Source organism: Fomitopsis serialis, assembly GCF_022376445.1.
Source record: "Fomitopsis serialis strain Sig1Antser10 chromosome Unknown B0H18scaffold_329, whole genome shotgun sequence".
In the NCBI taxonomy this organism is placed as follows: Eukaryota; Fungi; Basidiomycota; class Agaricomycetes; order Polyporales; family Fomitopsidaceae; genus Fomitopsis; species Fomitopsis serialis.
In genome coordinates this window covers 1-27930 of record NW_025955289.1, presented here as the reverse complement: position 1 = coordinate 27930, position 27930 = coordinate 1, and the positions used below count along the sequence as shown (strand labels likewise).

Here is a 27930-nt window from a genome sequence, read left to right as displayed (position 1 = left end):
TAGCCCCGAGAGGCTCTACACTTCTTCTCCTGCCGTCGCTCGCCTTCCTTGTCACCGTTCGTTCGACACGTCTGTCGAAACTTCCCCTCCTACCTTCGAGGCTTAGCCCTCGCCTTCGAACAGTCTTCGACATCTTCGAAGCTCTCCCACGTCGTTCGGAGTCTTGTCCGTCCTCCTCCTTCTTACCTAGACCACTGTATAGTCCCCCGTACATCTCATAGACTCAGAGGCCTCGCATACCACTGCTCGACCTCACGGTTGGGTTTTTGTGTGGCTTTTGTGTTCTTTTCGGTCACGTCAGCGCAGAATCGCATCAACTCCTACCGTGCTCGTCTCGTGGCTCAGGGTTACACCCAGGTCGACGGCATCGACTATTACTCCGACGAGACCTTCGCAGCTGTCTGTAAGCTGACCTCTGTCCGCGCTATCCTCACCATGGCTGCTCGCAAGGGTTGGCACACCCACCAGATCGACGTCAAGAGTGCATACCTCTATGGCAAGCTCAATGACGATGAGCGCATCTACCTCCGTCCACCGCCGTTCATCAAACTCGATGGCCTGAAGCCTGGCCAGCTGATCCGAGCACGTGTCCCAATCTACGGACTGAAGCAAGCCGGTCGTCGCTGGTATGAAGTCCTCAAAGCAACTCTCTTAGGCTTCAAGTTCGTCCGCATCGAGCATGATCACACTGTTTTCGTCCGCCGCCATCCAGACGGCAACATCGACATCATCTTCGTTCACGTCGACGACATGACACTTGTATGCTCACTGCTTGCGAATCTGGTCCGTCTCAAGGCTGAAATCAGCTCGAAACTCGACATCACCGACAACGGCGAACTTCACTGGCTACTCGGCATCGAGATCAAGCGTGACTGGGCACGTCGCACGATCGCCTTATCCCAGCGCGCATACATCGAGTCCATACTTGACCGATATGGGTTCGCTGACGCGAAGCCGCTCTCACAGCCGATGGACACACACACACGCCTGTCGAAGGACCAGTCGCCCGTCACTCCCGAAGATTTCGCACTCATGCGAAACAAACCCTACCGCGAAGCCGCCGGTGCGCTTATGTGGCTCGTCGTCGCGACTCGACCCGATCTCGCTGCGACAGTCGGGCAAATCTGCCAGTACTTGCAGAACCCGGGACTCCACCAGGTGCTGGCAGGCCTATGTATAGGATACCTGTAGTTAGCGCAAAAGGGTGTATACATGAAAGGCCTGTACTTACCGCGGGCCGCTTCTCATACATGAGCCGCCACTCGCTCATGTATAAGCGAGGCGCCGCACTTACTACCCAAAGAGGCAGCTGCCCTTTGGAGACAGCTTAGGTCACCCGGCGCCGGGGCTCGCGGCGGCGGCCCTACCCTAAATAGGTCCTGTCGGGCGCTCTGGGTGCTGTCGCAGGCCCATCGGGCGAATGCGATCGCGATGTGCGATCAGGCGAGATCTGACGGTTTCCGGGGCTAGGTACAGTGCTATATAAAGGGATTGTTTTGGCACCGCCGTGCCTCAATAGTTTATATTGAGATCCAACAGATGGACGGTGTACATGTATGTCGTGCACTATGACATACGTGCTGCACATGTCACACTCCACAACATACCCTTATCATTTCATTCCTCGCGATGCCGAACACTGCATTCACGCGAGAGGCTAAGGAATAAAGCAGCAGCCCTCCTAAATTGGTATGTTTGGGGCCCCGACAAATCATCAGGCCAGCCGAATACAGCGAGCATAAAGGTTCGTTATTCATGATATCGACGATCGACACTATACTAAGCACCAAGGAACAGGCAGACAAGATCGCCTTATACTACACCATCATCACCGTCCCACCCTTCGCTTTCCCATCCGTCGCCTGCAGGTCCACACGATTCGTCCTCCCACATATTGTCTTCCAACCCATCACCCGCAGGATCAGGATCCCATACATCGCCCGCCCTAACCAATGGCTCGCTTGCCACGCGGAGGGCCTGCAATTGCCTTTGCCATGCAGTGGCGAGTCCTGTTGATGCCTGGCCAATGGCGGCCGATGGCTCGTTCACACTGGTTCGTGGGTGGTTTGTGCTCGCCGACCCAGTATCCGACACACTTCTCGACACACCGTCTGACATGCTCGTTGACGCGGCGCCCAACACGTTCGTGGACGCGGTGTCCGACACGCTGTGTAGCTCGGGAGTGGGATACCCCCGGGCGCGATGATGTTCGAGGGGTGGGGTGATCCGTTGCTTCGGGGGTAGAGGTGACATGGGTGGACGGCCCAGTGTACTATGAGAGTGGAGGGGAGACATGCCGGGGAGTGATCTCGCAACGACGCCTCAGGCTCGCCGACCTCGTCCTCGGTTCTCCAAGCCTCGCAAATCCCTCTGTTTCCGACTCGTTCCTTGGACTCTGTCCTGTCTCGACCTTGACCTCGTTCCGAATCTGCCTCACTCTCGCTCTGCAGTCACTACGCTTGCTGAACTCGTTCCGTGGTCGCCTCGTTCTCGTTCCGTGGTCGCCCTCCTCGTTCCGCAGGTTCCTGTGCTCGTTCCGCGAGCTCCTAAGCTAGCCCTGCTGATCCTTGTACTCGTTCCGCGAGCTCCTATGCTCGTTCCGCGAGCTCCTATGCTCGTTCCGCGAGCTCCTATGCTCGTTCCGCGAGTTCCTACGCTCGTTCCGTGAGTTCCTACGCTCGTTCCGCGAGTTCCTACGCTCGTTCCGCGAGCTCCTAAGCAAGTCCTGCTGATCCTTATACTCGTTCCGCGGGGTCCTATGCTCGTTCCGCGAGGTCCTAGGCTCGTTCTGCAAATCCCTGTACTCGTTCCGCGAGTCCTCGTCCCCGATTACGTGGCGCTGCGTTCGTCCGAAAGATTCTTGATAGCCCGAGTAGATCACTGATGACCAACTCGGGGAGATGCCCTCAGCTCCAGAAAATGTGATAAGAATGGATGCGAGCCAGGCTCGCAGCCGTAGATTCGGAGTGGGGAAGAACTAAGGTATGTACATGTTTCGTGGCACTGTATGCCACAAAAGCTGACTAAGAGTCTCTAGTTACTATATATGGTAATCAAAAGCAAATCGCACAAAGTCCATGAAGTACAGTAAGGTGTAGGGTATCGGAGGGAACAAGGAAGGTAGTCCATGTGCTCGGAAGGAACATGACAGTCCAGAGAGCCCAAAATAGGTGAATACACATACTGTCCGGGCCTATGTGGGGGCCACTCCCCACATCTCCCCCATACTCGAATTGTGACCGTCCCCGGTCACCTACTCTCCGCGAGGACCCTGCCTAACCGAGAGCGATCCATTGCGACATGAATGACGCGAGTCCATCTGCTCGACCATTTTCTGTGCCGCACCCCCGAGTCGCGTCAAAACCTCGCGCATGTTCTTCGTCCTCGTCGAGCCAGCCGTAGTTCCGACTCGCCTCGGCAATCGCACCCTCTGCGTCTCCACATGGCAGGTACTGGACAATCCACCGTCCGTTCTTGTCTAGGTGACCGCAGCTGATCAGCTCATCGCCGCCCGCCTCCTCCGGGATACTGTGTTCGGCCAACTCCACAAGTAGACACTCTCCACGTCGAGACCCGTTTGTGTCGTTGATCGCGCCATGCCGCCGACCACCAGATCTGATACCTTCTCTCCGCAGCTCCCCCATACCCGAATTTACACTCTGAGATTGCCCTCGTTCCGTTGAACCCTGCGTAGTGTGATCTCGGGCCGTACCTAACCAGCGCATGAACCCGCTGCGCAGCCGCTGGTCTGCCTCCGCAACTGCCTTCTTCGCTTCGTCGCGCGGAAGGGACTCAATGACCCACTCTCCCTGCTCGTCGAGATGGCAGCAGCTGGTCAGCTCATTATCGCCTGCCTCCTCCGAGATGTTGAGTCCCGCCGACTCCAGCCGTAAGCACTCGCCGAAGCCCAATTTTTCTGCGTCCATTGCGATGTCGAGCTGACCACCACGTCCAGCTTCTCTCCGCAGCGCCCCGGTACTCGGATCCACGCTCTGCGGTCGCTCTCGTTCCGCTGGGCTTTGCATAGTGTGGCCTCGAGTTGCGCCTACTATCCTGCGCGTGGACCCGCCGCGCAGCCGCTGATCTGCTTCTGCAACGCCCTTCTTCGCCTCATCGCGTGGAAGCGACTCAGTGACCCATTGCCCGCGCTCGTCGAGGAGGAAACAGGTGACCAGCTCGTCATCGTAAACCTCTTTCGTCATCCTGAGCTCAGAGAACCCGACAAACAGGCACTCGCCGAGTCCAGGTTCATCCGTGTCGATCGCGCCGTCTCGCCAGCCTCCAGCCCCCGCACTCTTCCAAAGATCCCCTTTACTCAGCTCCGAACTCTGTGGTGCTCGCGTCCCGCGGGTTCTTGCTTCTCGGGCCACCTGGCCCACCTGCTCGTCCAATCTCCCGTTGCGTCAGGTGCTCGGTCCTAGGGTTATCCGGGATCGCTCCCCCAAGTCGCACACGCTCGTGTACCAGGTACTGCGCTAACCATCTGCTCCGCTCGGCGTCCTCGTCAACGGTGCGTGTGTCGTCCTCCGGGGTCCATTCATCTGCCTGCTCAACTTCGCGCAGGGCGGCCTCGGCTTCGAGTCGCTGAATGTACCCCCATAGCCGCCGCCCGTCCTCCGCAATATGCCAGCACGCGACAAGGTCGTCCTCGGGTGCCTCCTCCGGTGTATCGGTGTCGAACTCGCCGAAGTCTCCTAGCAGCCATCCCTCTTCCGGCTCGTCTTTAATCGCGCACTCCTCTGACAAGTGGCCATTTAACGCTGCTGCTGAATCGTCCGCATCACTGTCAGGTCGCAAGGTCCGTAGCAGGTCGACTGGCGAGTCGATGTTCTCGCTGACTTCAGCACAGTTCCCGCCCTCGCACGTACGGTCCAGTGGATCAAATGTACTGTCTTGAGGTTCGTCGCACGTAGCTGTCGCCTGTACTCTGTGCAGCCAAATGGCCTCGTCTCGGTCGCCTTTTCTCGGCCTGAAGCTCGCGCCCTCGTCCGTTTCGCTGACCGTATGCGCAAGCCTGCCCATCCTGCCTCCTTGCCACGGTACATTTGCGTCCACGAGGTATCCGGTCTGCTGACTGCTCGTCCCCTCGTACTTGGAGCGCGCGTCGTCCTTGGTTTCGCTCAACAACTGCTCCCCGGCTGCCATCCGTCTCGGCACCCTCCATGTCTCGCCACGGCCGGTACGTTCATCCGCCCGCTCCCCCATACTCGGCTCAGCACTCGCCTCCTGGTTCGTCTCGCCGCGCGCCTGTACATCCCTGCCTCCCCCGTCTCGTTGCCGCCGTACGCCTGTCATGTCCGCCAAGGGTTCGCTCGGCTGGCAGATCTCGAGCAGGTTGACCTGCAAAACGGCCTCGCCATTGCTGTCCTGCGCGTGCGTGCTCGCTCCCGTACACTCAGTGCGTCCATTCCCTTCCGGCGTGCCAATGCGTGTTGACATCCCAGCTTGACTCCACGGTCTCGCAGCTTCCCGAACCCCGCCATGTCCAGCGTGTTCACCGGCTGGCCCGGGTTCCCCATTACTCAGCTGGATGCTCGCGAGCTGGTTCAAGTCGCCGTGAGCTCGTACGTGCCCCTCTCCCGCCTCTCGTGGCAACGATTGGTCCGTCATATCTGCCCCGGGGAACCCGTTTGGCCGGCTGACTTCGACGAATCCTGCTTGTGGTCCCAGCTCTTGCCCGTCTGACTCCGCGATAGCCTGCACGACATCCCTCGCCACCGTTACGTGTCGTCGCCTTGGTACGTCCGGTGAGCCCACCAGTCCTTCGGCTACCTCGCTGGTCCTGAACGAGTTCACCTGTAGAACCGTCGCCCCATCCCCGTCCTCCGCGCACTCGCTCTCTCTCTCGCACTCTACACGCCTGCTCCCTCCCGATGTGCGTGCTGACGCCTCGGCTAGACCCTGCGATTCTGCCGCCTTAAAGCTCGCGGCCTGGCCCGTACCGTCCCGCACTTGCGCCAACTCGTCCCCCGCAGAGCGCTCCGGAGGTACGTCAATTCGGTCCACACGACCCCCGGTTGACTCGTCCACCTCGGCCAGAGCAACATGATCGCTGACCTGCGTATACTCGGACATTCTCTCCCACTCGGCACACCCATTCTCTCCTGGCTTCTCCACGCGATCCCATGGTCTCATTACCTCCCTCGTCTCGCTACCCTCCGCGTGTTCATCAGCTAGCTCCGGCTCCCCACTACATGGCCGCTTGTTCGCGAACTGGCTCGTATCGCCGTGCGCGTGTGCAAGCTCGTCCACCACGGAACATTTCCGGGGTATGTCTGCTAATTCCATGAGATCTCCAGTGCGCTCACTGACCTCGACCAGGTTCCTCTGCAGAGGCATGACCTCGTTATCGCCATCCTGCATGTACTCGCCCGTTCCCTTGCGCTCGGTCTGAGCGTGCCCGCTTTGCATGTACCGTGGTGTCTCCAAGTCAGTTGGTTCCTGATGTTCGGGCGTAGGGAGAGTCCCGCGATGGCTGATGCACTCGTGAGTCGCCTCCGCCTCCTTGTCAGCTGGTTCCCTGGTTCTTCCGCCACTCGACAAGTACTGCTTGCCATCCTCGGAACGTCCAGCCGTATGGCTCGCCGATAACTGGTCTCGACTCGACGCTGGCTCCCCGTCCTGACATACACGGTCTTCCGACTCGGTCTCGGTTTGCTCTCCGCTCGCCTCCAGGCCTTGCATGTAATGGGCATTCGCGACGGCCTCACCATCGCCTAGCTCGCCACGGCTCGCAGCTTTTGAGAGGTCTGACACCAACCTTCCGCCGTCAGATACTCGCGCTCTGCTCGTCGACTCCTCATGGTCCCCGCCCTGCTCGCTCTCGATACTGATGCGGCCATCTACCACAAGTACACCGCGCCCGACATCCCCGCTCTTCACCTGCGTGCTGACTTGCTGCATCCCTAACTGCTCCGGTTGGCCAGACGTCGGCTCGTCGCACTCCGATGGTGTTCCGGGTTCGACTCGAAGTTCTATCGTCCCAACCACCTCGCCGCACTCGGTGTCCCCTTGAGTCGACTTCGCATCCCTCTTACTCAGTCCGAGACCTCTCCACTCGTTGTCCTCGGCACTGGGAAACCCGACGCTTCCCTCCGCAACGACTGCGGGTTCAACTGCTGCGCACAGCTTGTGATCTGCCTTCTTCCGCCCACACTCTACTTGATCGACCCTCTCTCCCTCCGAGGCCCTGGTTCGCTCTCCCTCGTCGCTTGTTGGGCCGCTCACTTCCGCCTTCGGCGGACACTTGGCCCGCCACTGAGTCGTCTGCCTTCGATTCTCGGAGCTGTACAGGTCCCCGCGTGTGCCATCCACCTCGACTCGCTGGGATACCGTCCGTCGCCTCCTGTAGCGGGTGTCGCCGGATGATGTTGTGCGCGAACAGGCCCCAGTTCGACTCGAGAGACTAGCAGCTCAGTAGTGAACTGCGCAGGCCCTGGTTCGTGCAGTAGAGCGGTTGTCGCCGTCGATCCTCTCTTGCCCAGCTCGGCCTCCTCCAACTGCTCCTTGACGCGGAACTCGGCATGGTCGCCGTCGGCAGTCTTATACCTTGCCTCCGGAAGCCCGGGCGTGCGCCTAGGACTGGTCGCTCTATACGCCCACCTGTCAAGGCCATCCTCGACCCTGGTTCTTTCCGGCTGTCCGCGTCTACGCGTCTCCTCCGCGTGCTGTCGGCGGACATCCCGGCAACTGACTGCCTCGAAAACCCGTCGCACGGCCTCCATGCACGCTCCGACCTGTCCTTGTTCCCTCCGGCCCGCGTCGAAGTCGGTGTTCACTATCCCCCTTCCGGGTCTACCTGCAAACGACCTCCTAACACCGTTCTGCGCGACTGCCGCACTCGCCATCGCACCCGCGAAGGTTCCCTGGGCTCTCGCTCGACCCTCCTTGCTGGTACTACCGTCCGCGCTCCCTCCGCAGTCACATGTTCCTCCTCCGTGGAAGTCTCTCCGCGCCGTCGTGTTCCCTCCGTAGTCTGCTCCCGCAGCTCCACGTCCTCGCCTCGAGCTACAATCTCTCGTCTCTCAGCCTTCAGTGGGTCCTTGAACTCGCCTCGCTGCTTCCAGCAGGGGACATCCTTGAATCCCGCCGTTGTCGCGCTCGCGCTTGCTCGACCCTCACTCCTGTCCGCCGCGCTTCGATCTCCTTCGTTCCTTCCATGCTGGGTGCTTCGCTCGCTTAGCCGTACGTCCGCCCAATCCGCGTCCGCCCGCTCTCGGTCCTGAGCCTCGCCCGCAGTTCCTTCCGCGAGGTGATTATAGGCAATTGCTGTATGTCCCGCACCTCGTCGCGTAAATCTTCCCGTTGACCTGTGTCCGGTCGTCCGCGTTCCTTCCGCTCGCTCCTCCCGTACCTCCCGTTGGCCGACTGGACTTGCAGTCCATTTTCTCGATCCATCCAGAGACTCATCCCGCTCTTGCTGTTTCCTCCGGCGCACCTCCATCCCTGAGCTCGTCCGTGCCGTACCCGCCATTGCTCGGCTGTCCGTTCTCTCGCTCTCGTGCTCGCGTCCCGTTTGACTAGACAGAACATGCTGGCTCGCCGTGACTTCCGAGCGGGCATGGCTTAACTCTCCCGTGGGCGTGATGATTCGACTCGTCCGTCTGTTGTAGGTAGCCCCGCAATAGATGCTTTCACTTCGACCGACCGCGTGACTCGAGCTTGACTTCCTGTACCCGCGTCCTCGATACGTCCCATCATGTCCAGAGGAGGCCTTAACTCCGCATCATGTCGACCCTCACCCACTTCCGATCCTTGTAGACGCCAGCTGCCCTCACCCTCCTCGTGAACCGTCTCCTTCCGCGCAAATTCAATGGCCCAGGCTCGCGAGAACAACGGTCCCGCAAGCCAGCGACTGATCGTGAGGGCGTTGTCGCGGTTTCCAGCTTCTGTCGAGACTCGTCTGAACGTTGACGTTCCTTCCGCGTCCTGCTGCCTTGCCTCCGAGCTACCATTCCGCCCGTACTCAAAGCTCGTCCTTTCCATTTCCGTCGCTAGACTCTCGGTGCTATCCCTCCCATTTCCGCATGCTGTTCGTTCCGACGCAACGTACTGGTGTGAGTCGCGATCCCGGCTCGCCTGCCTCGTCGACTCTTGCGTTGGAACAGGTCCGTGAGTGAACATTCCCTCCTCCTCCGACGAGTTTGCGATCGCCGGGTCCGTCGGCGGACACTTGAGTAGATGCATATCGATCCGCCGACCTGCTGTGTCGCGTTCATTCAGTCGCGAGTCTCGGGTAACTCACTTGTGCCGAGAATCGCCCGTCTCTTTCCCCTCTCAGGTTGTCCTCGCTCATCTGCGCAAGGGTCCACGAACTCGTTCCCACTCTGCGCACCATTGGATCGCTGGCTACGAGCGTTCGCCTTACGTCGATCTGGGTCTGCTGGCTCTTGAACCTCATGTGCCGATCCTTCCGAATCCAATCTTGCAATGAGGTGATCGTCGACGGCTGCAGGGGATGTCGCGCCTGTCCAGAGAGGTCCATGCGCAAAAAGATGACTAGTATTGAGGAAACACAAGCGTCGGCAAAATGAACGCGCCAACTCGGCGACTCGAGCGACCAGCGAGCGCCAGTACGCTGTGCACACTGTGGTTCGGGCGCTTGAGCGATCGTCTTTCGCCGGAGTCCTCTCTCCATCGACTCTGCCTGCGACTGCCTGTGGTCCTCGCTCCGGATCTCGTTGTGTTGTCTCTCTTCCATCGCGATTATGGTCCCTTGTTGAACTCTCGCCACGTCAGCACGCTCCCAGTCGCCGTCCCGTCCATCATCGTCCCGCAGTCTGCCCGGAAGGGGCGCGTCCTTAACTCCGAGCTCGAATGCGCTCGTCGCGTGCTCCTGCACATGCAAGACAGTTCTCGCGGAGGGAGATGAATGTCCGTGGTACGCGTAATCGGTCGAGGACATCCCATAGGTGAGCGTATTGTCAGTCGCTCGAATCACGACCCGTCTGAACCCCTGCGCCTGTCGCTCCTGCTGCTTGCGCATATCAAGCACTTCCGCCATCACGCTATCCCGCCCTACGGTATCTTGCCAGATGCCGAACGCGTGCGTCGCCTCCGTCTGCATGCATGGTGCGCCTCGTGGAGTTGATATGAGGCCCTCGACTCGCGAGGGTGGACAGCTTGTCATCGGACTTCTACCGGTACGTCTGTCCTTTAACGCTGTTGTCGCGACCCGCCTAGTCGCCCGTGACATCTGTTCAGCTTCCTGGTACAGCCGCAGCCAGTCGTTTCCGGTTTTGAAGACTCGTCTTGCCGCCCCCAAGAACTCGCCGACCTCCTTCTGTTCCTTGCTGCACGCGCTAATGGCTGCGCTTGAAGCCTCACCACCCGCAACCCCCTTCTCGTCACGGCCTAGCTCGCCGTCAAAATCCCGGCCTTGCGCAATGCCAGTCGTCGCTAGGTCCTTGCACGCAAACCCCGCCCGCCGTGGGTCTCTCGCCCGTGGTCTTGGCTCGTCTCGCTCGCTCGACGCCCCGCCTGTGCCGCGTCCAGAAGTTCCCATTCTCTCGTCGTTTCTCGTTCGATGTCGCTTACACTCGAGTCCTCATAGGTCCGCACTTGGTCGACTAAATACGGCGCATCCGTTCCTCCTCGACCTCCTCGCGTCGGAGCCAGCACCTCGCTGAACGGGCTCCTGTGTCGGCGACCGACCCCTGCGAGACACGCGTCGCTCCCAGCGACTCCACCGGTGAGTCTAACCTCTGTAATCACTTCTCGCGCCCGTCCTGATCCTCGTGTCTCAGTTCCCGTTCGTTCCTCCGGCCGCGGGTACTCGTCTTCGACGGTGACGATTCGTCTCGGCGCCACCAGCAGATTCCCGACCTCTTCCTCTATCTCTGCGCCGTGGTGGTGCGCCTTGTACTCACGGTGGTTGATCGTGTACGTCTCAGTCGGGGTCTGCACCTTGGCCAATGGTGTCTGCTCGCTCGCCTTCCGTGCGTGCCCCTCTCGCTCTCGCATATCCTTGTATTCGATGCTACTGTCGCTGGTCGCCTCTAACATTTGAATGCCTTGCTCGCATTCTCGGTTACTCGCTGGACTCCAGGACCTGCCGGTTGAACGTTGGCTCTGGCTCTCGTATCCTGACCTCTCTAGCGTCCTGAAGTCGACCTTCACTTGACAGGCCCCGACCCCTGAAGTCGCTCGCGTATCTTCCGTCACGACACGCTCGTATAAGCTGAACTGGCGCAGTGACGTTCGCCCCGCTGAACGCTCTTCCCGCCCTCTGTTCGCCGCTGCAACTCCTTCCGACCTGTGGTCCGGGTGCGCCGTCGCCTGCTCCGAGTTCGTGGGACTAACACTGGTGTCTGAAGATATTGCGTCGCTGGTCCGCGTGGCCTCGATCCTAGCGAGTCTATCTCCCGCGGGCTCGTCGACTCGCTCGAACGTTCTTGCTGTGAGCTGCAATATCTCGAGGAAGAGATCGTCGAGTGGACATGGACTGCTGTCCGACGCGCCCGTTGGTCCCTGTGTCATAGAGCTTGCATTACCCATGTACTCCTCCCAGCTACCTCCTTTATTCATCGCGTGTCGCCTTCCCGAGCTGGCAGATACACCTCCACACGTGCCTCCAGATTGCTCGCGAATGCTTAGATCGTCGGTGCCCGCGTTCGTCTCGGGCCTCGTCATCACAGTGAGGCTCTCGTGCGGGGTAGCTCCTTCGTGTTTCCTCGCCGTAAGACTTGCTACTCCGTTCCAGAACTCGCTAAGCGTGAGTGAGCAGTCTCGGTGAACATGCGAGCGTACGGTGACGTGGGCACCCGAGTCGGCCGTCCTGCCAATACCGCGAGAGGCGTCCTCGACTAAGTTGCTGCCGGAAGCTCGCTCCTGTACATGTGTCGTCGTCCCCAGCCTCTGTCCGCCTGCGACAACGCTCGTGTGTGCAGCTGGTCGAGCCTCGTGGACGCTGCGGTTCCGCACCTCCGCGGAAGGCTGGGCGAAGGTGCCGCCTGCAATGAATGTGTGCGTCGCGAGACGAGCGTCGCCTGCATGTGCTGTGACTGGCTCGAAGATCACAGTCGCACGTCCCGTAGCTCGCTCGTAAGTCTCGGTTGCAAATGTCGAGGCGGTGAAAAGGCTGTCGGGTCCATGCGTGCGGTCGTCTCGAGTAGTTGCCGTCTCTGTGGCCCAGCTCAGAGGTACTGTCGTGCCTGTTGATCTCGCGACCACGTCCGCTGAGTCGCGCACCGGTGTGGATTCCGCATGCACTGTAACGGTGGACTGGTAATGGAGGGAGTAAACGTTGGCTCGCCTGTACACAGTCCCCGTAGTGACCCTGGCCGTCTCTGGATCGCGCGCAAGTCCAAGTCGTTCCACATGTGATGTACTCGTAGTAGATGGGGAATGAATGGATTGGATTGTGTATGCTTGCCTATGCTGTGGGTGCGATGACGCGAAGCCGTAGGCGGAGCGGAAGAAGCACGAATAGGGTGCCACCCCTCGCGGTGGGCTCCAGTTGTGTAGCTCGGGAGTGGGATACCCCCGGGCGCGATGATGTTCGAGGGGTGGGGTGATCCGTTGCTTCGGGGGTAGAGGTGACATGGGTGGACGGCCCAGTGTACTATGAGAGTGGAGGGGAGACATGCCGGGGAGTGATCTCGCAACGACGCCTCAGGCTCGCCGACCTCGTCCTCGGTTCTCCAAGCCTCGCAAATCCCTCTGTTTCCGACTCGTTCCTTGGACTCTGTCCTGTCTCGACCTTGACCTCGTTCCGAATCTGCCTCACTCTCGCTCTGCAGTCACTACGCTTGCTGAACTCGTTCCGTGGTCGCCTCGTTCTCGTTCCGTGGTCGCCCTCCTCGTTCCGCAGGTTCCTGTGCTCGTTCCGCGAGCTCCTAAGCTAGCCCTGCTGATCCTTGTACTCGTTCCGCGAGCTCCTATGCTCGTTCCGCGAGCTCCTATGCTCGTTCCGCGAGCTCCTATGCTCGTTCCGCGAGTTCCTACGCTCGTTCCGTGAGTTCCTACGCTCGTTCCGCGAGTTCCTACGCTCGTTCCGCGAGCTCCTAAGCAAGTCCTGCTGATCCTTATACTCGTTCCGCGGGGTCCTATGCTCGTTCCGCGAGGTCCTAGGCTCGTTCTGCAAATCCCTGTACTCGTTCCGCGAGTCCTCGTCCCCGATTACGTGGCGCTGCGTTCGTCCAAAAGATTCTTGATAGCCCGAGTAGATCACTGATGACCAACTCGGGGAGATGCCCTCAGCTCCAGAAAATGTGATAAGAATGGATGCGAGCCAGGCTCGCAGCCGTAGATTCGGAGTGGGGAAGAACTAAGGTATGTACATGTCTTCGTGGCACTGTATGCCACAAAAGCTGACTAAGAGTCTCTAGTTACTATATATGGTAATCAAAAGCAAATCGCACAAAGTCCATGAAGTACAGTAAGGTGTAGGGTATCGGAGGGAACAAGGAAGGTAGTCCATGTGCTCGGAAGGAACATGACAGTCCAGAGAGCCCAAAATAGGTGAATACACATACTGTCCGGGCCTATGTGGGGGCCACTCCCCACAACGCTTCTCGACGCGTGGTTCGCGCTCGTCGCTGCGCTGTTTGTGCCCGTCGACACGTTCATGCCTGGCGGTTGCACAGCGCCCGCAGGCTGGGACGTGTCGGGCGTGGCCAAGACTCCATCTCCGTACATTAGCTCCATCGCATTCGTCACCCATGTACCTATGTCTTGCCATGTGCGCGCGCAGATCGATCGCAGGGTCGTGCGGATTTCGGCCTGGCGAAGTGCATAAGCTGACAATCCTTCCTGAACCTCGACAGGTAAATCTTGACGGGCGTCGTGCCTTCCGAGCCACCGTTGCGCCATCCACTGGTGATAGGCGAGGACGCGACGCATCTCCTCGACCAGCAGGTGTACTTCTTCTTCCCAGCGGTGTGCCCTTGCGCGGGACTTGCACCATTCCACACGCAATGCTAGGTATGTGATTCAGCACCTCATCATAGTGGAACAGACCATACACACCTTCTTGCAGGTGAGGGTCGTCAGCGTTCTCGGGCCCCGCGAGTGGCGTTGTGCGCCATATCCAGGACAGCGTGCGGCGACCCTCCGTCTCCTCGCTTTCGTCCAGCTTCAGCCCTCGGACGTGCTGATCCTCGAGGACTTGAAGTGTGGCTTCCCAGCCAGTTCTCCCAAGTCGGTCCGACAGCGAGACCAACGCTGCACGCGCACGCCGATACCGCTCGGCGTTCTCGTCAACCTTGGCCTGTGTCGTGTTGATGATCGACCGCGCACGAGTGTTCGCCTGTTGACCTCGGATGAATCGATCTTTGAACGAGTAGAGGTGGCTTCGGAGGTGGAGATGGCGCCGTAAGTCCGAGAGCGCGTCGTGGGCTTGAGCATGGCGCAGTCGCCACTCGATGTCTTGCAAGAAAGCGGAGACCTCCAGGGCCGAGCTGATCCCTGATGGGAGGAGTACAGGGATGTCATATGCAGGTACGTCCTTGTTCGTGTCGCGTACTAGACGTTCGCGGAAGGCCTCGGCACCCGGAATGTACGCGTGCTGAATCTTGAACCATGCCTCTAGTCTCCGACGGAGACTGTTGAGTCGCTCTTGGATGGTAGCATGCTGTTTGTCAGTGCTATGCTCCCCGAGTCCTCGAAATTCCCGACGAAGGCGACATCTGCATCAGGGAGTCGTGCATCAGGGAGTCGTAAGGATGGTGGGGAGCAACACTGTATACTTACTGCAAGTTCTCAAGATCAAGCCCAGCCGCGAGCATGATACTCGGTGACATGCTCGCGTGGTATGACAAGTCGTGTCCGGCCTGTAAGCGTGCCGCTTCCTCCTCGGCGAGCTGGCGGCGTACTGCTGCGACGGTGACCACTTGAGTTCATGTTAGCAGAGACAATGGCGAGACAAACATACGTCACGCACCGGGTTCCGTAGTTACGAAAGGATTCTCGAAGTTGGCAGGGTCAATCTCCCACTTTTCGACTAGCTCAGTCCATGCGCGCACACTCTCGAGCGGCAACGTCTCCCCGAACTCCTCGAATGCATGTCGTAGGGTACACATATGCTCAAGGGCCTCCTCCAGTTTCCTACAAAGTGTCGGACCTGTGATGTAGCACACTGTTAGGACCGCCGCGCGCGATTGAAGGTTGATGCAAGTACCAAGCTTCCGGACCTTCCCCCAGTTGTAATTCCCAAACACGTCGTCCAAGACGTCGCGTCGATGGCCAGGACCCATTTCTTTCGTGGAAGACGCGAACGGGTTCACGGCGGCCCAGCCTCGTTCGACCGCCTCGCCGTCGGTGCGCCCCACGCCTTTCGTGTAGTTGAAGGAGTACGCCGTTTGACAGGCGAGGCGGTGCGCATTGAGGTGGTGCTTCGGCATGAGGAAGAGATACTTGCATTGGATACGATCGAACTGGAGGCCGTAGAGTTCCTGGCGGGCGGGCAAGTTCCGGCTCCACTGGCAGGAGATATCGTACGACGTCACCACCTCGACGGTGCAGTGATGCGTGAGGCTCGAAAAATAGAGATAGTCCATGTTGACATAGCTGCAGGCAGGTTAGCGAGCAGTAATATTTGATATGATGTTTGGCTTACCGTTCGCCATATTGTAGATCGCCGACAGAGGCGGGCCGCTTCATGTCGTGTCGAACACATTCGACAGTAGCCACGCCACTTGCGTCCGTCTCACGAATCTTCTTGATGTTGGCAAGTTTGACGGCATCATGGTTGTGGCATGTATTTGTCTCTGGGGGTAGCTTCGTGTCGAAAGTATTCAAGAAGGCCTTGTAGGTGTGGTCCTCGACGAAGTACGCAAAGCCTTGGTTGAGGCCAGGGTCGACAGCTACGCTGGAGACCTTCTTGCGTTTGAGGCGGAAATTCGCGTCGAGGCCGACGAACAAGCGATAGAGCCATCTGAATGGAGGTCAACACAGGAGGTGCGCGAGGGACAGTATTCTACTTACTTCTCTCCCTCGGGTGCCTCCTTCCAATTATCGGGTAGATTCTTGCCCGGGTGAGGGCACGCCGGGCATTCCACCGCGCATTCCCCTCGTGCGGTTCCGCCGACGCCGGAGACGTCATGTCCACGGCCTGCTCGCTTGAGCATTTTCAAGTGGCTCCAAGCCCGCGACATGCGTAGAAACGCGGGATAACGATCCTGTGCAGAGGGCGGTTAGTGTCTCCTGTCAGTGGACGATGGAAGGGCACATACTGTGGATTCTCGTGGTGCCACATTCTCTGTCCGTCGCGCGAGCGTGTGATAGAATTCGTAGGCGGAGATCTTGGACTGAGTGCGCAGGAGGTGGAAGAGTTCCATCAGTGCAAACGTGGCGGCGGTCTTGGGATTCGTGACCGTCGCAGGGAACAACCGCGCACGCATGAGTTGGTTGGGCAGGTGTACCTTCCGATGACAGTTGCAGAAATCGAGCGCGACGTGGTGGATACCACTGACGTCGAGGATTACGAAGTCGTCGTCGAAGGCCGGTTTGGGGTTCGGGCAGCGTTGACCTGACGGGTGGCCCATTTGCATACTCACGCCGAGGCTCTTGAGGTTCGCGTGCTGAAAGTGGGCTTCGGCCCAGCGCTGGGCAAAGGATTTAGTCACGAAACATGGCTTGCCTGGGAAGATATCACCTTGATCCGATGGAGAGGCAAACGCATATGCCTGCCGGCTGTGCAATCCGCACAATAGAGCTGTAGATCTGCGCAGTCTTCACAGCGGTACTCTGCAATCCCATCGTGGCATGTCGGGCACTGCGTATCCGTGAAGCCCGCGCGACCTTCGAGCCTCAATAGCTCCATGAGCCATTCGTCAACCCTGGCGCGCCACTCCAACAACGGATGATCCTGTGCAATCAGAGGTTAGCCACGCTCACATTTCACTGTGTGGAGTCGACGTACACTAGTGGTCCGTCGTCGTCTACGAGCCTCGGCCTCAGCCGTGTCCGCCTCCGTGATGGCGTACACATGCGCCTCATCTCCATCCTCGCGAATCAGATCAGGGGCGTCGCCGGGGTCTTGAGATGTTGCATCGGAATGCTGCGGTAAGGTGATGAAAGTAATCTGGGAGTTATAGCCCTGGGGCCCGGACACGAACGCTGTGTGCCGAGCCGTCTCCATTACGGACTGCGTGGCATCGGGTTCCTCTTCAGCAACCGCATGGAGTTGGAAGGCGGTTCGTTGTCGTTTGCGTGCGCCAGGCATGATGCGGGAAAGGCAGCGCGAAACACAGTAGGCACGAGGGGCGGGAACCGACGGCAATGTGGGGACGCGGGAGGCTTTGCCAGGCCGGGTATGGGCCTGTCAACAACAGACCCAAAATGAGACATGAACGACACAAATCTCGAGCGAGGAAGAAGGTCAGCTCACCGCATGGCCCAGGCTTGTGGTCAGCCTAAAATTGTCTCCGCTGTCCAAAGGAGGGAAGCACAAGTGTCGTTTGAGTCCGGTCGATACACGCAGCCGAACTACGCGTGGTGGCTGTCGTCTGATTCGAGCTCGATGCCGCGGGCAACCAGGCATGTCATGCACGTCGCGAGGAATGCAGGCACCGCGGATCCGTCGACGACAGCGAAGCCTACAAGGACGACGTGGAGATCACGCCGCCGCCATTATCCTCGTCATCAGCGGGTCCCGACCCGAAGGTATGAAGACTCACCGGTGCTGCCATGACAGACCCATCGCACGCACAGCGCAGGGCGGTGTTCGTCGTCGTTCAGGCCGACAGCGACGATGCACAGGGTTATCAGAGTGGGAGGCATAGCTTGGGCGTAGCAAAGACGGGAGAGGCGCGCAAACGAGCAGGCGTCACACGTGAGGGATAACGCATGGCCAGATCAGGGAATACGCCACCAGATGTGGCCCCGATGTAGCTGAGCGACCTGCCGGATGGTCGCTCAGCCAATGGGGGGTCGTTTAAAGGTCCACTGAAGGTTGCGACAAATGCAAACATAACGCTGTGCGTTGAACGCATGCTTCGTTGGCTTACCTAGATGTGCAAGCTTGTTCTAGGCATCAACCTGGTCACGTACATACTAAATTAGTGTACACGCCTCGACATGGTCTTCACACTCGCGCACAGTACCAACGAGAGGGTAGTGCAGCACTGCTACTTACTCGCATTCTGTGCAAGTAGCCATGCAGTACTGTCCGTCCATTGTCAACATTTTCTGTTTATGGTAGGCCTTCTCTCTCCTCCGGTAAACATCATGCTCACCCCATTAACTGAGAACGACGGTATTCGTAGAATCATTCACTTGTGTAATTAGTCTGTGACTATATTCATACATTGCCAGGCTAATCCTCCCTCGACTTCCAGCTCTTCGAGCCGCACGACGCCTGCACGAATGGTCTCCACCTCCTTTGCTAAACAGCATATGTGTTTCGCACCCCAGTGTAAGTACACATCGCGGGCGATGTTCGCATATACTGTACGATCCACCACCACATTAGCCTGCGCCGTGAACTCCCAAGCCCGAAGCCTCTCCTTCACTTCGCTCTCCAATGCAGACACAAGGTCGGCCATCCCAGCCCTGCCCACGGCTTTCCTCTCCTTCATCCTCTGAAAGCCCGTCTCGACCATGAACCCCAATTGCCTGCCATTGAGCTCGCGCAGAGCTCGCTCAGCAGCCAAGACGCTACCTCCTTCACCACTCTCCTGCAGTACGTCGTGCTCTGGGGCCAACCACTTGAATGGTCTCTCATGAAGGCCAAGGTCACTCGTATCCAAGCCCTCTACAGGCCCAAGCGATTTGAACGGCTCGCGAGCCAGTACTAGCACTTGCGGCGGCAGGGTCGACGGGTCCCAGCCGAGAAAAGGGCTCGGAAAGAACTCCTTTTTCCTTGTATAGGCTCTGTCGTTGCAGCGAGAACGTGATTGCTTTCCGCTGACGGCCGCCATGAGCCGCCGAAGTGTGGACGAGGTAGTGCAGGCAACTCACGCAACTGTCCCGTCATACCTCTTTCGCGCCATGTTTTTCGCTGCCTTCCTCTCGGCGTCAGTGTAGTACTTCGCGCGTCGACCCATAGCGTCGCTGGAGGTTGAAGCTAAGGGGAAGTGATGAGTCGGTGCAAGTATCAATCGAGTTCAACGTTATTTGATTACATGCGCGCGTGACTCGGAAGAGCCGTTCGGTACATCGACGGACATCAAGATAGGCTACGATCGCGGGGAAACAGGCAGCAATGACAAGCACTTGAGCAGAGTAAGAAAGGCGTATGCACACACGGTCACTCGCGGAAGGAAGAATCGAAAGCGGAATGGTAGGCACTGATCGGGCCCGGTTGCACCTTTACATCGCCTCGATCCTCTGCCCTTTTGAACGCAGCCACCGCCTCGTCGTAGCTGCGGTAACCTTTGTGGCACGCCTCGGACACGCCGTTCACATAGCCCGAAGCCTGCTCCCTGGGCGGCGCAATCAGACAGGGGAGACGATGTGTTGAGACCAACTAACCAGTCGCTGAAAACGCCCACCCTAGTGCCCTTGCTAACTACGTACCACTTTCCCTTCCGAGGACTGTAGTCTTCAATGACACGTGTCTGTTCCTTCGGCCTGCGTCGCGAAGGTGCAGCGGAAAGGAAAGGGGTCCCATATGGAAGTGGGTACATAGGAGGCAGGGGCGGGATGAAGCGTGGCCGAGTCGCGACAGGGGAGCTGTGGCCAGTGCCCTCCGAGGGAACGGGTGGTGGCGGGGTTGGCAAAGGTCGGCGACGGGGTGTGCGCTGAAGAGTATGGCCCACCTGGGCCGAGGACACCAGAGGAAGGGCGGCGCGGAGCTCGTCGAGGTTGTTGAGAGGCGTGGGCGCACTCAGAGGTCTGGGACGCACTGTCTCTGCAAGTGCATTAGCTAAGCCAATGAGCATGTGACCGACCCAGAACTTACTACCCTGAGTCAACGCTGCTAGTCTGCGCTTCGGGACAGGGATGCGCGACGCAGGGCTCTCAGACGATGCGCCTGAGGGCACAGAGCCCGCTGGCGTCGTCGTCGTTGAGGTGGCCGGGATGTGCATCGCGTCCACGATGCCTGTCACCACTCGGTCCTTTTCACCTCGCGCGGCTTCAGGCGCTCCCTTGAACTCAACGTTCATGTGGCACGACGACTTCCCTTTCCTCACTCGATTCCTGCCTGTCGACTCGCCCTTCTTCTCGCTCCCTCGCCCTCCGCAATGCATCGGTCGCATGGCCGATAAGCATTGCGGGGTCTCTTCGTTACTCAACCCGGATGATACCTGTCAATGCCGGCGTCAACGTTATGCAAAAAATTCCAGTCACCACCGCCTTTCATGTATGGGATATCCCCCAAACCCTCTAGACCGGTCACCCGGTACGTGTGCTGGACATAGAGCGGGGCGCCCTCGCTGACTGATGTTCACGCGACAGATATGCCGCCAAAGTCGTGGGCGACGCCCGAGCAACTGCAATTTTTCAAGGAGAGAATTCAAGGCTTTCTCGCTGCGCAGAAGGCCAACAAGGTCTCGCAGTTTATGACGGAGACGGAGAGCGAATTCTTTGAGAAATGGCCAGAGCTGACGAAGATGTACGGGCCAGACGTTGCGCTAGACGACCTCACTGAGGAGCAGATGACCAAATACGGTGCCGCCCTGCAAAAGCGGAAGGATGTACGTGGCCATTCTGCTGCCGCCTCGTGGTACTGACTCATCTTTCGCAGCAAATGCGCTCCAAATTCTACAATGACGCGTACGCGACGCGCCGCGACACGCCAAAGGCCCTGACGCTAGCGGCCCTCCTCCCGGCCGCCCCACCTCCAGCCAAACGCGCGCCGCAGCGTCTAGAAGCGTACTCAAAACTTTACTACCAAGACAAGGTGAAGGCCTCGGTCGCCGATGCAACCAAGGACGAAGACGTTCCGGAGGCCCGAAACATCAACATAGTTCATCGCGAACTAGCATCGGCCTTCAGCCTGGAACCTCCGGAGGTTCAGGCCGAAGTCCAAAGTTACATACAACAGCAGAAGGCAGCCATCGAACTGGCCAAAAAGGCGGCGGCCACGATGCCATCACTCGCCAATCGCACTCCGGAGGAATACAATAGGTATCTTACGTTCTCGTTCTTGCCTCTGGGAGACGCTGACACGCTATTGCTTCGCAGCGCGATCAAAGAACTACCTCAATTTCTAGGACCACTACTCAAGGTGGCTTCGGAGTTGACGGGCCTCTCCATCAGTTGTTACGGGGGAGGGCCCTGGCCGGAGGAAGGTGGGGCGCTGCAGACCTTCAGGTGAGTCCTCTCTGACTCTCGGATACCGACGAGTTTACTGATAGTCTTGCTTCTCTAGCTTCCATATCGGCAAGACGGCAGCTGGCCACGATTTTGCTGCTACATATGCAGGCCACGAGAAGTATGTGATGCAACCCTTCGGGAAGTTCCTTAATGCGAAATATCGTGAGTCCATTGTCAATCCTTTCGTTGCACCTTCTGACATGACTTCTAGCCCCCGCTGAACGTGCGCGTCGAGCGCTACCTAGTGGCTCGCGAAGTCCTCTCGTGTCTGCCGACAGCGCGCAGGTGACGACCCAGCCCGCGGCCCCAGTACTATCCCCCTAGCTCCTCCTGCTGATATTGTCCCCGCTCCCGCTGTTGTCCCTCCTGCGGCCGACATCACCGCGCCTCGTTCTGAGGTCGTCTCTACGGCCGCCGACGTCGCGGTTCCTCCTGGCCAAGTCGTGGCTCCTTCTCCTGTTGCCGAGTCGATGGGGACCATGTCCGTGGTGCCTGAACCAAACGCGCCCGAGCTTGTGCTGCTATCAGGTGGCGCAGGTGCCGGCATTCTCCCAGCGTCTGATTCCTCAACCCCTGGGCTCGAGAACATCGACATCAGCTTCATGCCCATCCCCGTCGTTCTTCCGACCACGCTGATGACATCCGCGATGGGCTCGAGCACCTTGGCCGCCGACGATGACATCTTTACGGCCGAGAACATTGCACGTTACCTGCCCGCACCCACCATCAACAACGTCGTCTTCCCGGAGTTCAATCCCTTACCTTCTACTGTGCAGTCACTGCCCCGAGCGTGGGCCCTTCGACGCGCCATATCGTTTCGCGTCTAGCCCGCCACCTGCTCTTCCGTTTGACCCATCACTGTGGCTACCCTCGCAATCTTCGAACGTGTCCTACATGGACAAGCCGAATACCATTGATGTCCAGGACCCTCTCGCGTCTTTCCCGTTCCCACCGGACACATCGTCGACATTCGAGTCTGCGAGTGCCTCAAGCACAGCGTTCACCTTCAACTTTGACTCGATCGGTGTGCCATCACAGCCCACCGCCCAACCCTCTGTCTCTATGTCCGTGGCGCCTGCCTCGGCCGTGAACGCACAGGATGGTTCCTTGCGTGAAGACACTTCCACCTCGACACCAGAGCTCACGCCGCCGCTGGCTGCGACCGCGTCGGTGACCTCCCCGCCGGCGACACCCACGTCTACCTCGGTCGCTGCTATGTCTGAGTCGATGCCATCGCCTGAAGCAATGTCGGTATCGATGTCTACGGCTACACCAGTAATTACTGTGTCCGCCACGCCCGACCAAACGTCTTCGCGTAGCCCATTAACGGATGCGATGCAGCAGTCTACTCATGGGGGACGACCGCGCCGAGACCGGACAGCTCCCAAGCCTGCGGACGCTGATTGGCAGCCGCCCAGTGCGCGCGGCAAGGAGAGTCACGGCCCTGCGACAGCTGTAAAGGTGGGAAAGCAAAAGGCAAATGAAGCTCTGGCTGAGAAGGCCTCGAAGCGTCCACGTACAGTCTGAACGCCGTGTCATGGTTTCCATGTCGGCGCGCGCAACAATATCTTGAGCACTGCTGTTCTGTATGATATACTCGAATACTGAATGCCTCCTCGTCGCTACGCAGTCTGTACTCCGCTATCCTTACCTGTGTCTCGCTATTGTGCTTTGACAAATCAATATTGCATGTCTTTCATTGTGACATAAGCCCGAGCTTCAAACCTGTCAGAGTTGTCGTAGCACACGAAAGAACATTACATGAATAGCAAACTAGTTTGCCCTGCTCGTCGACGTACAGCTACTTACAACTTAGAATATCCATGACGGCGGGCGCCTATGCTACGGACTTCATGCTGGGCGAGCACGTCTGTGCACGTGGTTGCCTGTGCTGTCGGGCTGTCTGCTTTGAGACTCCAGGCACAGGGAAGGTACAAGATCGTACCTAATCTGAGATGCGCTGACAGTAGCCCCGATGCTGCATCCATATGGGGCAGCCCCAGATCGCGCGCCGGTGGCTGCGGACGAAGGGGCCGGGTTCGGTACAGATATGGTAAGGGCCACGGGATACCCCGGCGTGGCTGCTAAAACGGGTAACGACCGACGGCGCCTCGTTCATACATGACGGCGTCTCGTTCATACATGGCGGCGCCTCGCTTATACATGAGCGAGTGGCGGCTCATGTATGAGAAGCGGCCCGCGGTAAGTACAGGCCTTTCATGTATACACCCTTCTGCGCTAACTACAGGTATTCTATACATGTATATGCCTGTATAGCCTGGGGACTCGCACACTGGAATGCTCTCAAACGGGCTTACCAGTACCTCAAGGGTACGAAGGACCTCTGGTTGGTTCTCGGAGGGACTGGAGACGACGAGGTAGTGGGTTATTCGGATGCAGATGGTGGGAGCACGGAGGGCAGTACGGTTGCCCGATAGTCCGGGGCCTGGCATTTTGCACGACGCGCCTCAGCCACATCGCGTCGCTCGTCCTCCGCCTCCTCCATATCCTCTGGAACTCATGTAATACTCACTCTGCAGCCCCAAAAGCATTCCTACTGCACCGAACGCACTGGGGACGTCAAAAAAGAGGTGCCGGCAAGTCCATACTGGTCTGGAAACTCGAGAAAGCTCGACGACCCCGGGAAGTGGTAAGTGCCCGACAGTGCCGCGACTCGCTCGAACTTGGATGCACAAGCTGGAGGCTACCTACACCCCCTTTCCGGATATACTATGGGTGTAATAAGAGGGGTGCTTTCATGGGCACAGGATATATTGTATGCAAATTGTATGGTGAGCTATTCACATAACTTCAATATGTACTTCAAGGCTGCGCGTGCGACTCGAATCGGACAGCATTGCAAGACAAGTGACTGATCTGCGAAGTCCACCGCCATTCTAAGCATGATGAGGTGTCCAGAGTCGGAGAAGCAATGGTGCTTTCATGGCTACGTATTGACGTGACAGGTGAGTGATAGTATGCCCTCGTCTTGTATGGTGCTGCGGGCGTTCGTGTATATCAATAGAACCACAAATATATATCTGGTGTCCCGCAGTGTACGTCTGCCTATGTGTATGTCACCCTACAGTATCGCTCCGCTGCAGATTTGGCCAGACATAGCATGTGGGCCGGATACCTACATCGAGAGTCTTGGAAGGTCTTACAGCATTTTCACTGGGCCTGCCGTACGCTCAGGATTGCGGTATCAGTAATGAGTATCGTATCATCCTAGAAATGTTAAGCTGCGCACCTGTTCAACATCTCACAAGCTTGTAAAAAAAGCCATGCATCATATGTAGTTGTATCCTCCAGCTTGTGCATCCAAGTTCGAGCGAGTCGCGGCACTGTCGGGCGCTTACCACTTCCCGGGGTCGTCGAGCTTTCTTGAGTTTCCAGACCAGTATGGACTTGCCGGCACCTCTTTTTTGACGTCCCCAGTGCGTTCGGTGCAGTAGGAATGCTTTTGGGGCTGCAGAGTGAGTATTACATGAGTTCCAGAGGATATGGAAGAGGCGGAGGACGAGCGACGCGATGTGGCTGAGGCGCGTCGTGCAAAATGCCAGGCCCCGGACTATCGGGCAACCGTAGGGCAGGCATGCAATTTCGGGGTACGTCTTTATGCTCAACGGTGGCGTGGTTTCGTGGTCCTCGAAACGCCAGGAGCTTGTCACGCTCTCGACGACCGAGGCTGAATACGTCGCGCTCACGCACGCGAGCAAGGAAGCCATCTGGCTTCGCTCCTTCATGCATGAACTCTTTGGTGGACCCGAGCGACCTATCCCTCTCCTTTCTGACAACCAGTCGGCAATCGCACTTGCGAAGGACGACCGCTTTCATGCGCGAACGAAGCACATTGACATACGGTACCATTTCATTCGGTACATGATCTCGGAGGGCAAGATCGAGCTATCCTACTGCCCTACGGAGGAGATGACTGCCGACATCCTTACGAAGGCCTTGCCTTCGATGAAGTGCAAACACTTCGCAGCCGCGATGGGACTGGCGAAGGTTTGAGGGGGAGTGTCGGAATGTTAGATCCGTGTAGATAGAATTGTACTAACAGAACTCACCTTAGACTCGAGGCCGATATGCGGTCCTCGTCATATGCTCGCGCCGGCGCTTATCGCCGGCTGTACATCGCCCGCCTTAGACGGTAGCCTCGAGGCTACCGTGTGCGACGTGCGCCGTCCGACGCCGTCGTATCAGATCAGTACCTGTACGTGTATAAGTAGATAGACAAAGCCAATGCTTACCTTAGAGTTTTCCTCCCGAGCTCTCCGGTCTGCGCCCCGACCCTCAAGCACCTGCGTCGCGCCGAGTCGATACTCGCCGCCGTTCCATCACGTCGTATACGCGATACGTTGATAGTCGTTACAGTCCGTTGCCAGCGGCTGCATCGCCCGCACAGCGTCGCGCAACGCGCCGGGCTTGTACAGCCGCCCGACGTCGTCCGGCGCACGCAGTGTCTCGAGGAGCCGGCCCACCGCGTCTTCCTCGTCCTCCCGAATGACGGCGAAGGTCGATCCACGCGCCCCGGCGCACCAGATGTCGTACGCAGTGTATCTGCCTACGCCGGTGTTGCCAGTGGGGGGAGGCCGTTGCGAGGGCACCGTCACCGACGACTCGGGCGAGGCGAGCGCAAAGACCATGCGTAGGACCGGGGGCGGGTCCGCCACGTCGTCGTCGAAGACACCGCACACGTACGGGTCCATGCCCTCGAACAGGTGGTTCTGCACCTCCGCCGCGAACTGCGTGTTGTTCTTCACCCGCACCGTGAGCGCGGATACCTTGGCCCGCGCCAGCACAGTGCCGGACAGAACGGGGATGATGATGTCGATGCCCGCCTGGCTGTCCGCGCAGATGTACGCCGCCCCGCGTGTCATGGCGGCTCGGAGGCGCCTCTGGTTCACCATGTCGACGCTGGTCGTCTTGACGAAGTGGTTGAAGTAGATGTAACACTCCTTGAATGCGGCTCCCAGTGGTACGTCCGCGTTCCCGGGCTTGTCACATTCGGTTGGAAGGACGTCGTTGCAAGGCTTTGCGAGGAGTGCCTTCAGGAATTGCGAAACGGTGACGATCCGCCGCTTCAGAGCACCGTCGTATCTGAGATCCTGGTGGCAGTGGCCTACAGCGTCGCTGGTCCCAGGCAGTGGTTCGTTGGCGGCGAGAGGAAATGTAGTGGCACGATCGCGGGCGTCAAGCAGCAGGACAGCGGCGACTGTTTCTCCTCGTTCGCCCAAGCTTAGCTGAGAGTTGGCGAGATGGTACGCGAGCACGGATATCGGGGCCAGGGGCATAGGCATACGTTTGGTAGAGAGCGCCACCGCCTCGCCACCCGACCACCGCCTGCTAACGAGGGCCATATACGATGCCTCCGCAAGTAACGGCTCAGATGAGCAGGTGGTCAAAACCCGCGCAAACCCGGTGCTAGCGTAAAGCAACAACCGCATGTGATCCGCCACTAGCAGTCGCTCCTTCTCGAGGTCGTCCGGAACACTGGCCTTGAACACGAGTGGAATACGCACTCCCATGCACGCCAGCAACTGATTTTGAGTCAGGTGCTCGGGAGACGTTTGCGAGTTCAATAATTTGGCTTCCGCTACGTGAACAATTTCCTCCCGTCTGCCGGTGTCGTACAATGCACCGAACCTATCACCCTCAGCATGAGCGCAATCCACCCGTGATTGTCTGTCACTCACAAGGGACGACCCAAGTGCGCCATGTACTGTGTAGACGCGACGCGTTGCAGTGTGCACTCTGGACCAGATACATGCTCGGCAAAGACATCAAATGGGGTGAGAACGATGGGTGGGAATACTTCTAATTCTCGCCCAACAATTCGACCCGACCTCTCCTGCTGGGGAAATGGTGCAAATTGTTCCACTTTACCCATAGTAGAGAGGAAGAGTGTGAATATAGGCAGAGTGCATATCATGTGGAGCGAACGCCGTAGCTCTGAGAATCTTGTCCAATCGTCGTCACGCGCCTGAGTCTTCGTGAGCATGTGAGACTCGTCAAAGCATAGTATCACGAGTGGCCTGTCGAGAGGGAACATCGATTCGGAGTTTAGGTGCTGTATCAGCTCAGTTGCGCTGTTCAGCACTGTCCGGTCATCCTGATTGACTGTGTTCTTTCAGCATTTTGAACATGTCATTAGACCCATTGCACGAACCTATCGGACTATCCTGGTTGTGCTTCCACACGGGATCCTTTGGTAAAAACTGGGCCAGATACATGTAGCGCAAGCGGCCACGAAGAGATACATACTCACCTTCTCCGCTCCTTCGACTACGGACGATAAAACCGCTGCCGATACTCGCCATGTGCACAAACTGCATCCCATCGTTCATCTTCATCCTGAACTCATTGGCCAATCGTGCGAGGGCGGTCCTCCGCACCAGTGGTCGATCTTCACGCGCATTGTCAGCTCTCCTAACATGTCCTATGCAGATCATGAGCTCACGATCGGACCCGATCATCTCCTTCTCGATAGTGATCAAACGGTCCAAAACCGTTGCAAAGAGTGAATACATGAAGGCCTGCACCCTGAGCTGGTACTGCTCCCGAGTGTCAACGCACTTTGCGAACCAGTTGTAAGCTTGAGTATCCAATGGTGGGAAAACTGTTTGACAAGGTGAATGAGGGCACGTAGCATCATGCACATCACTCACCATCTCCACCCACAGGCCCCAGTTGATCGAATGTGGAGGATCTTCTTAGCGAGCTCAT

At 58.3% G+C, this 27930-nt stretch overlaps 8 protein-coding genes across 8 annotated transcripts; 2 read left to right on the top strand and 6 right to left on the bottom strand.

The window, feature by feature from the left end:
- Positions 1 to 2971: 2971 nt before the first annotated feature.
- Positions 2972 to 3855, bottom strand: B0H18DRAFT_358379 (uncharacterized protein). Its single transcript, XM_048037739.1, has one exon. The coding sequence runs from the start codon at positions 3723 to 3725 to the stop codon at positions 3276 to 3278; it is 450 nt and encodes a 149-aa protein (XP_047884986.1). The 5' UTR covers positions 3726 to 3855; the 3' UTR covers positions 2972 to 3275.
- Positions 3856 to 7158: 3303 nt separating this feature from the next.
- On the top strand, positions 7159 to 8470 carry B0H18DRAFT_358363 (uncharacterized protein). Its single transcript, XM_048037738.1, has one exon. The coding sequence runs from the start codon at positions 7524 to 7526 to the stop codon at positions 8223 to 8225; it is 702 nt and encodes a 233-aa protein (XP_047884985.1). The 5' UTR covers positions 7159 to 7523; the 3' UTR covers positions 8226 to 8470.
- A 1665-nt stretch (positions 8471 to 10135) lies between these two features.
- Positions 10136 to 12923, bottom strand: B0H18DRAFT_358350 (uncharacterized protein). The gene has a single exon (XM_048037737.1). The coding sequence runs from the start codon at positions 12583 to 12585 to the stop codon at positions 10399 to 10401; it is 2187 nt and encodes a 728-aa protein (XP_047884984.1). The 5' UTR covers positions 12586 to 12923; the 3' UTR covers positions 10136 to 10398.
- On the bottom strand, positions 12876 to 16807 carry B0H18DRAFT_1168583 (uncharacterized protein). Its single transcript, XM_048035869.1, has 9 exons — positions 16595 to 16807; positions 16173 to 16544; positions 15925 to 16118; positions 15557 to 15874; positions 15119 to 15507; positions 14882 to 15061; positions 14692 to 14830; positions 13969 to 14627; positions 12876 to 13919 (listed from the first exon to the last, which is right to left on the bottom strand). The coding sequence occupies exons 1-9, from the start codon at positions 16760 to 16762 to the stop codon at positions 13345 to 13347; spliced, it is 2994 nt and encodes a 997-aa protein (XP_047884983.1). The 5' UTR covers positions 16763 to 16807; the 3' UTR covers positions 12876 to 13344.
- A 1417-nt stretch (positions 16808 to 18224) lies between these two features.
- B0H18DRAFT_962178 (uncharacterized protein) lies at positions 18225 to 20048 on the bottom strand (the record flags this gene model as incomplete). The annotated part of the gene is made up of 5 exons (XM_048043090.1): positions 18225 to 18801; positions 18901 to 19006; positions 19231 to 19364; positions 19459 to 19792; positions 19844 to 20048. 5 exons carry the CDS (start codon positions 20046 to 20048, stop codon positions 18225 to 18227), a joined length of 1356 nt encoding a protein of 451 aa, XP_047884982.1.
- Positions 20049 to 20247: 199 nt separating this feature from the next.
- B0H18DRAFT_1128635 (uncharacterized protein) lies at positions 20248 to 22728 on the top strand (the record flags this gene model as incomplete). The annotated part of the gene is made up of 8 exons (XM_048035347.1): positions 20248 to 20284; positions 20341 to 20579; positions 20630 to 21012; positions 21070 to 21198; positions 21257 to 21363; positions 21413 to 21424; positions 21487 to 21976; positions 22029 to 22728. 8 exons carry the CDS (start codon positions 20248 to 20250, stop codon positions 22726 to 22728), a joined length of 2097 nt encoding a protein of 698 aa, XP_047884981.1.
- Positions 22729 to 24434: 1706 nt separating this feature from the next.
- On the bottom strand, positions 24435 to 25215 carry B0H18DRAFT_1168576 (uncharacterized protein). Its single transcript, XM_048035868.1, has one exon. The coding sequence runs from the start codon at positions 24945 to 24947 to the stop codon at positions 24456 to 24458; it is 492 nt and encodes a 163-aa protein (XP_047884980.1). The 5' UTR covers positions 24948 to 25215; the 3' UTR covers positions 24435 to 24455.
- A 234-nt stretch (positions 25216 to 25449) lies between these two features.
- On the bottom strand, positions 25450 to 27684 carry B0H18DRAFT_358315 (uncharacterized protein). Its single transcript, XM_048037736.1, has 5 exons — positions 27665 to 27684; positions 27473 to 27610; positions 27374 to 27422; positions 26901 to 27324; positions 25450 to 26850 (listed from the first exon to the last, which is right to left on the bottom strand). Exons 2-5 carry the CDS (start codon positions 27542 to 27544, stop codon positions 25542 to 25544), a joined length of 1854 nt encoding a protein of 617 aa, XP_047884979.1. The 5' UTR covers positions 27545 to 27610; positions 27665 to 27684; the 3' UTR covers positions 25450 to 25541.
- Between the last annotated feature and the right edge of the window lie 246 nt (positions 27685 to 27930).

Bases quoted from the DNA above. Each gene is read 5' to 3' on its own strand.
- B0H18DRAFT_358379 (XM_048037739.1), bottom strand. From the start codon at position 3,725: ATGCGCTGGTTAGGTACGGCCCGAGATCACACTACGCAGGGTTCAACG.
- B0H18DRAFT_358363 (XM_048037738.1), top strand. From the start codon at position 7,524: ATGGTCGCCGTCGGCAGTCTTATACCTTGCCTCCGGAAGCCCGGGCGT.
- B0H18DRAFT_358350 (XM_048037737.1), bottom strand. From the start codon at position 12,585: ATGTCTCCCCTCCACTCTCATAGTACACTGGGCCGTCCACCCATGTCA.
- B0H18DRAFT_1168583 (XM_048035869.1), bottom strand. From the start codon at position 16,762: ATGGAGCTATTGAGGCTCGAAGGTCGCGCGGGCTTCACGGATACGCAG. The intron at 15,875-15,924 runs GTAAGTAGAATA...ACCTCCATTCAG, and splicing joins GAGGCACCCGAGGGAGAGAA to ATGGCTCTATCGCTTGTTCG. The intron at 14,831-14,881 runs GTGCGTGACGTA...CATGAACTCAAG, and splicing joins TTTCGTAACTACGGAACCCG to TGGTCACCGTCGCAGCAGTA.
- B0H18DRAFT_1168576 (XM_048035868.1), bottom strand. From the start codon at position 24,947: ATGAAGGAGCGAAGCCAGATGGCTTCCTTGCTCGCGTGCGTGAGCGCG.
- B0H18DRAFT_358315 (XM_048037736.1), bottom strand. From the start codon at position 27,544: ATGGGATGCAGTTTGTGCACATGGCGAGTATCGGCAGCGGTTTTATCG. The intron at 27,423-27,472 runs GTGAGTATGTAT...TATCTGGCCCAG, and splicing joins TAGTCGAAGGAGCGGAGAAG to TTTTTACCAAAGGATCCCGT. The intron at 26,851-26,900 runs GTGAGTGACAGA...TGAGGGTGATAG, and splicing joins GCGCACTTGGGTCGTCCCTT to GTTCGGTGCATTGTACGACA.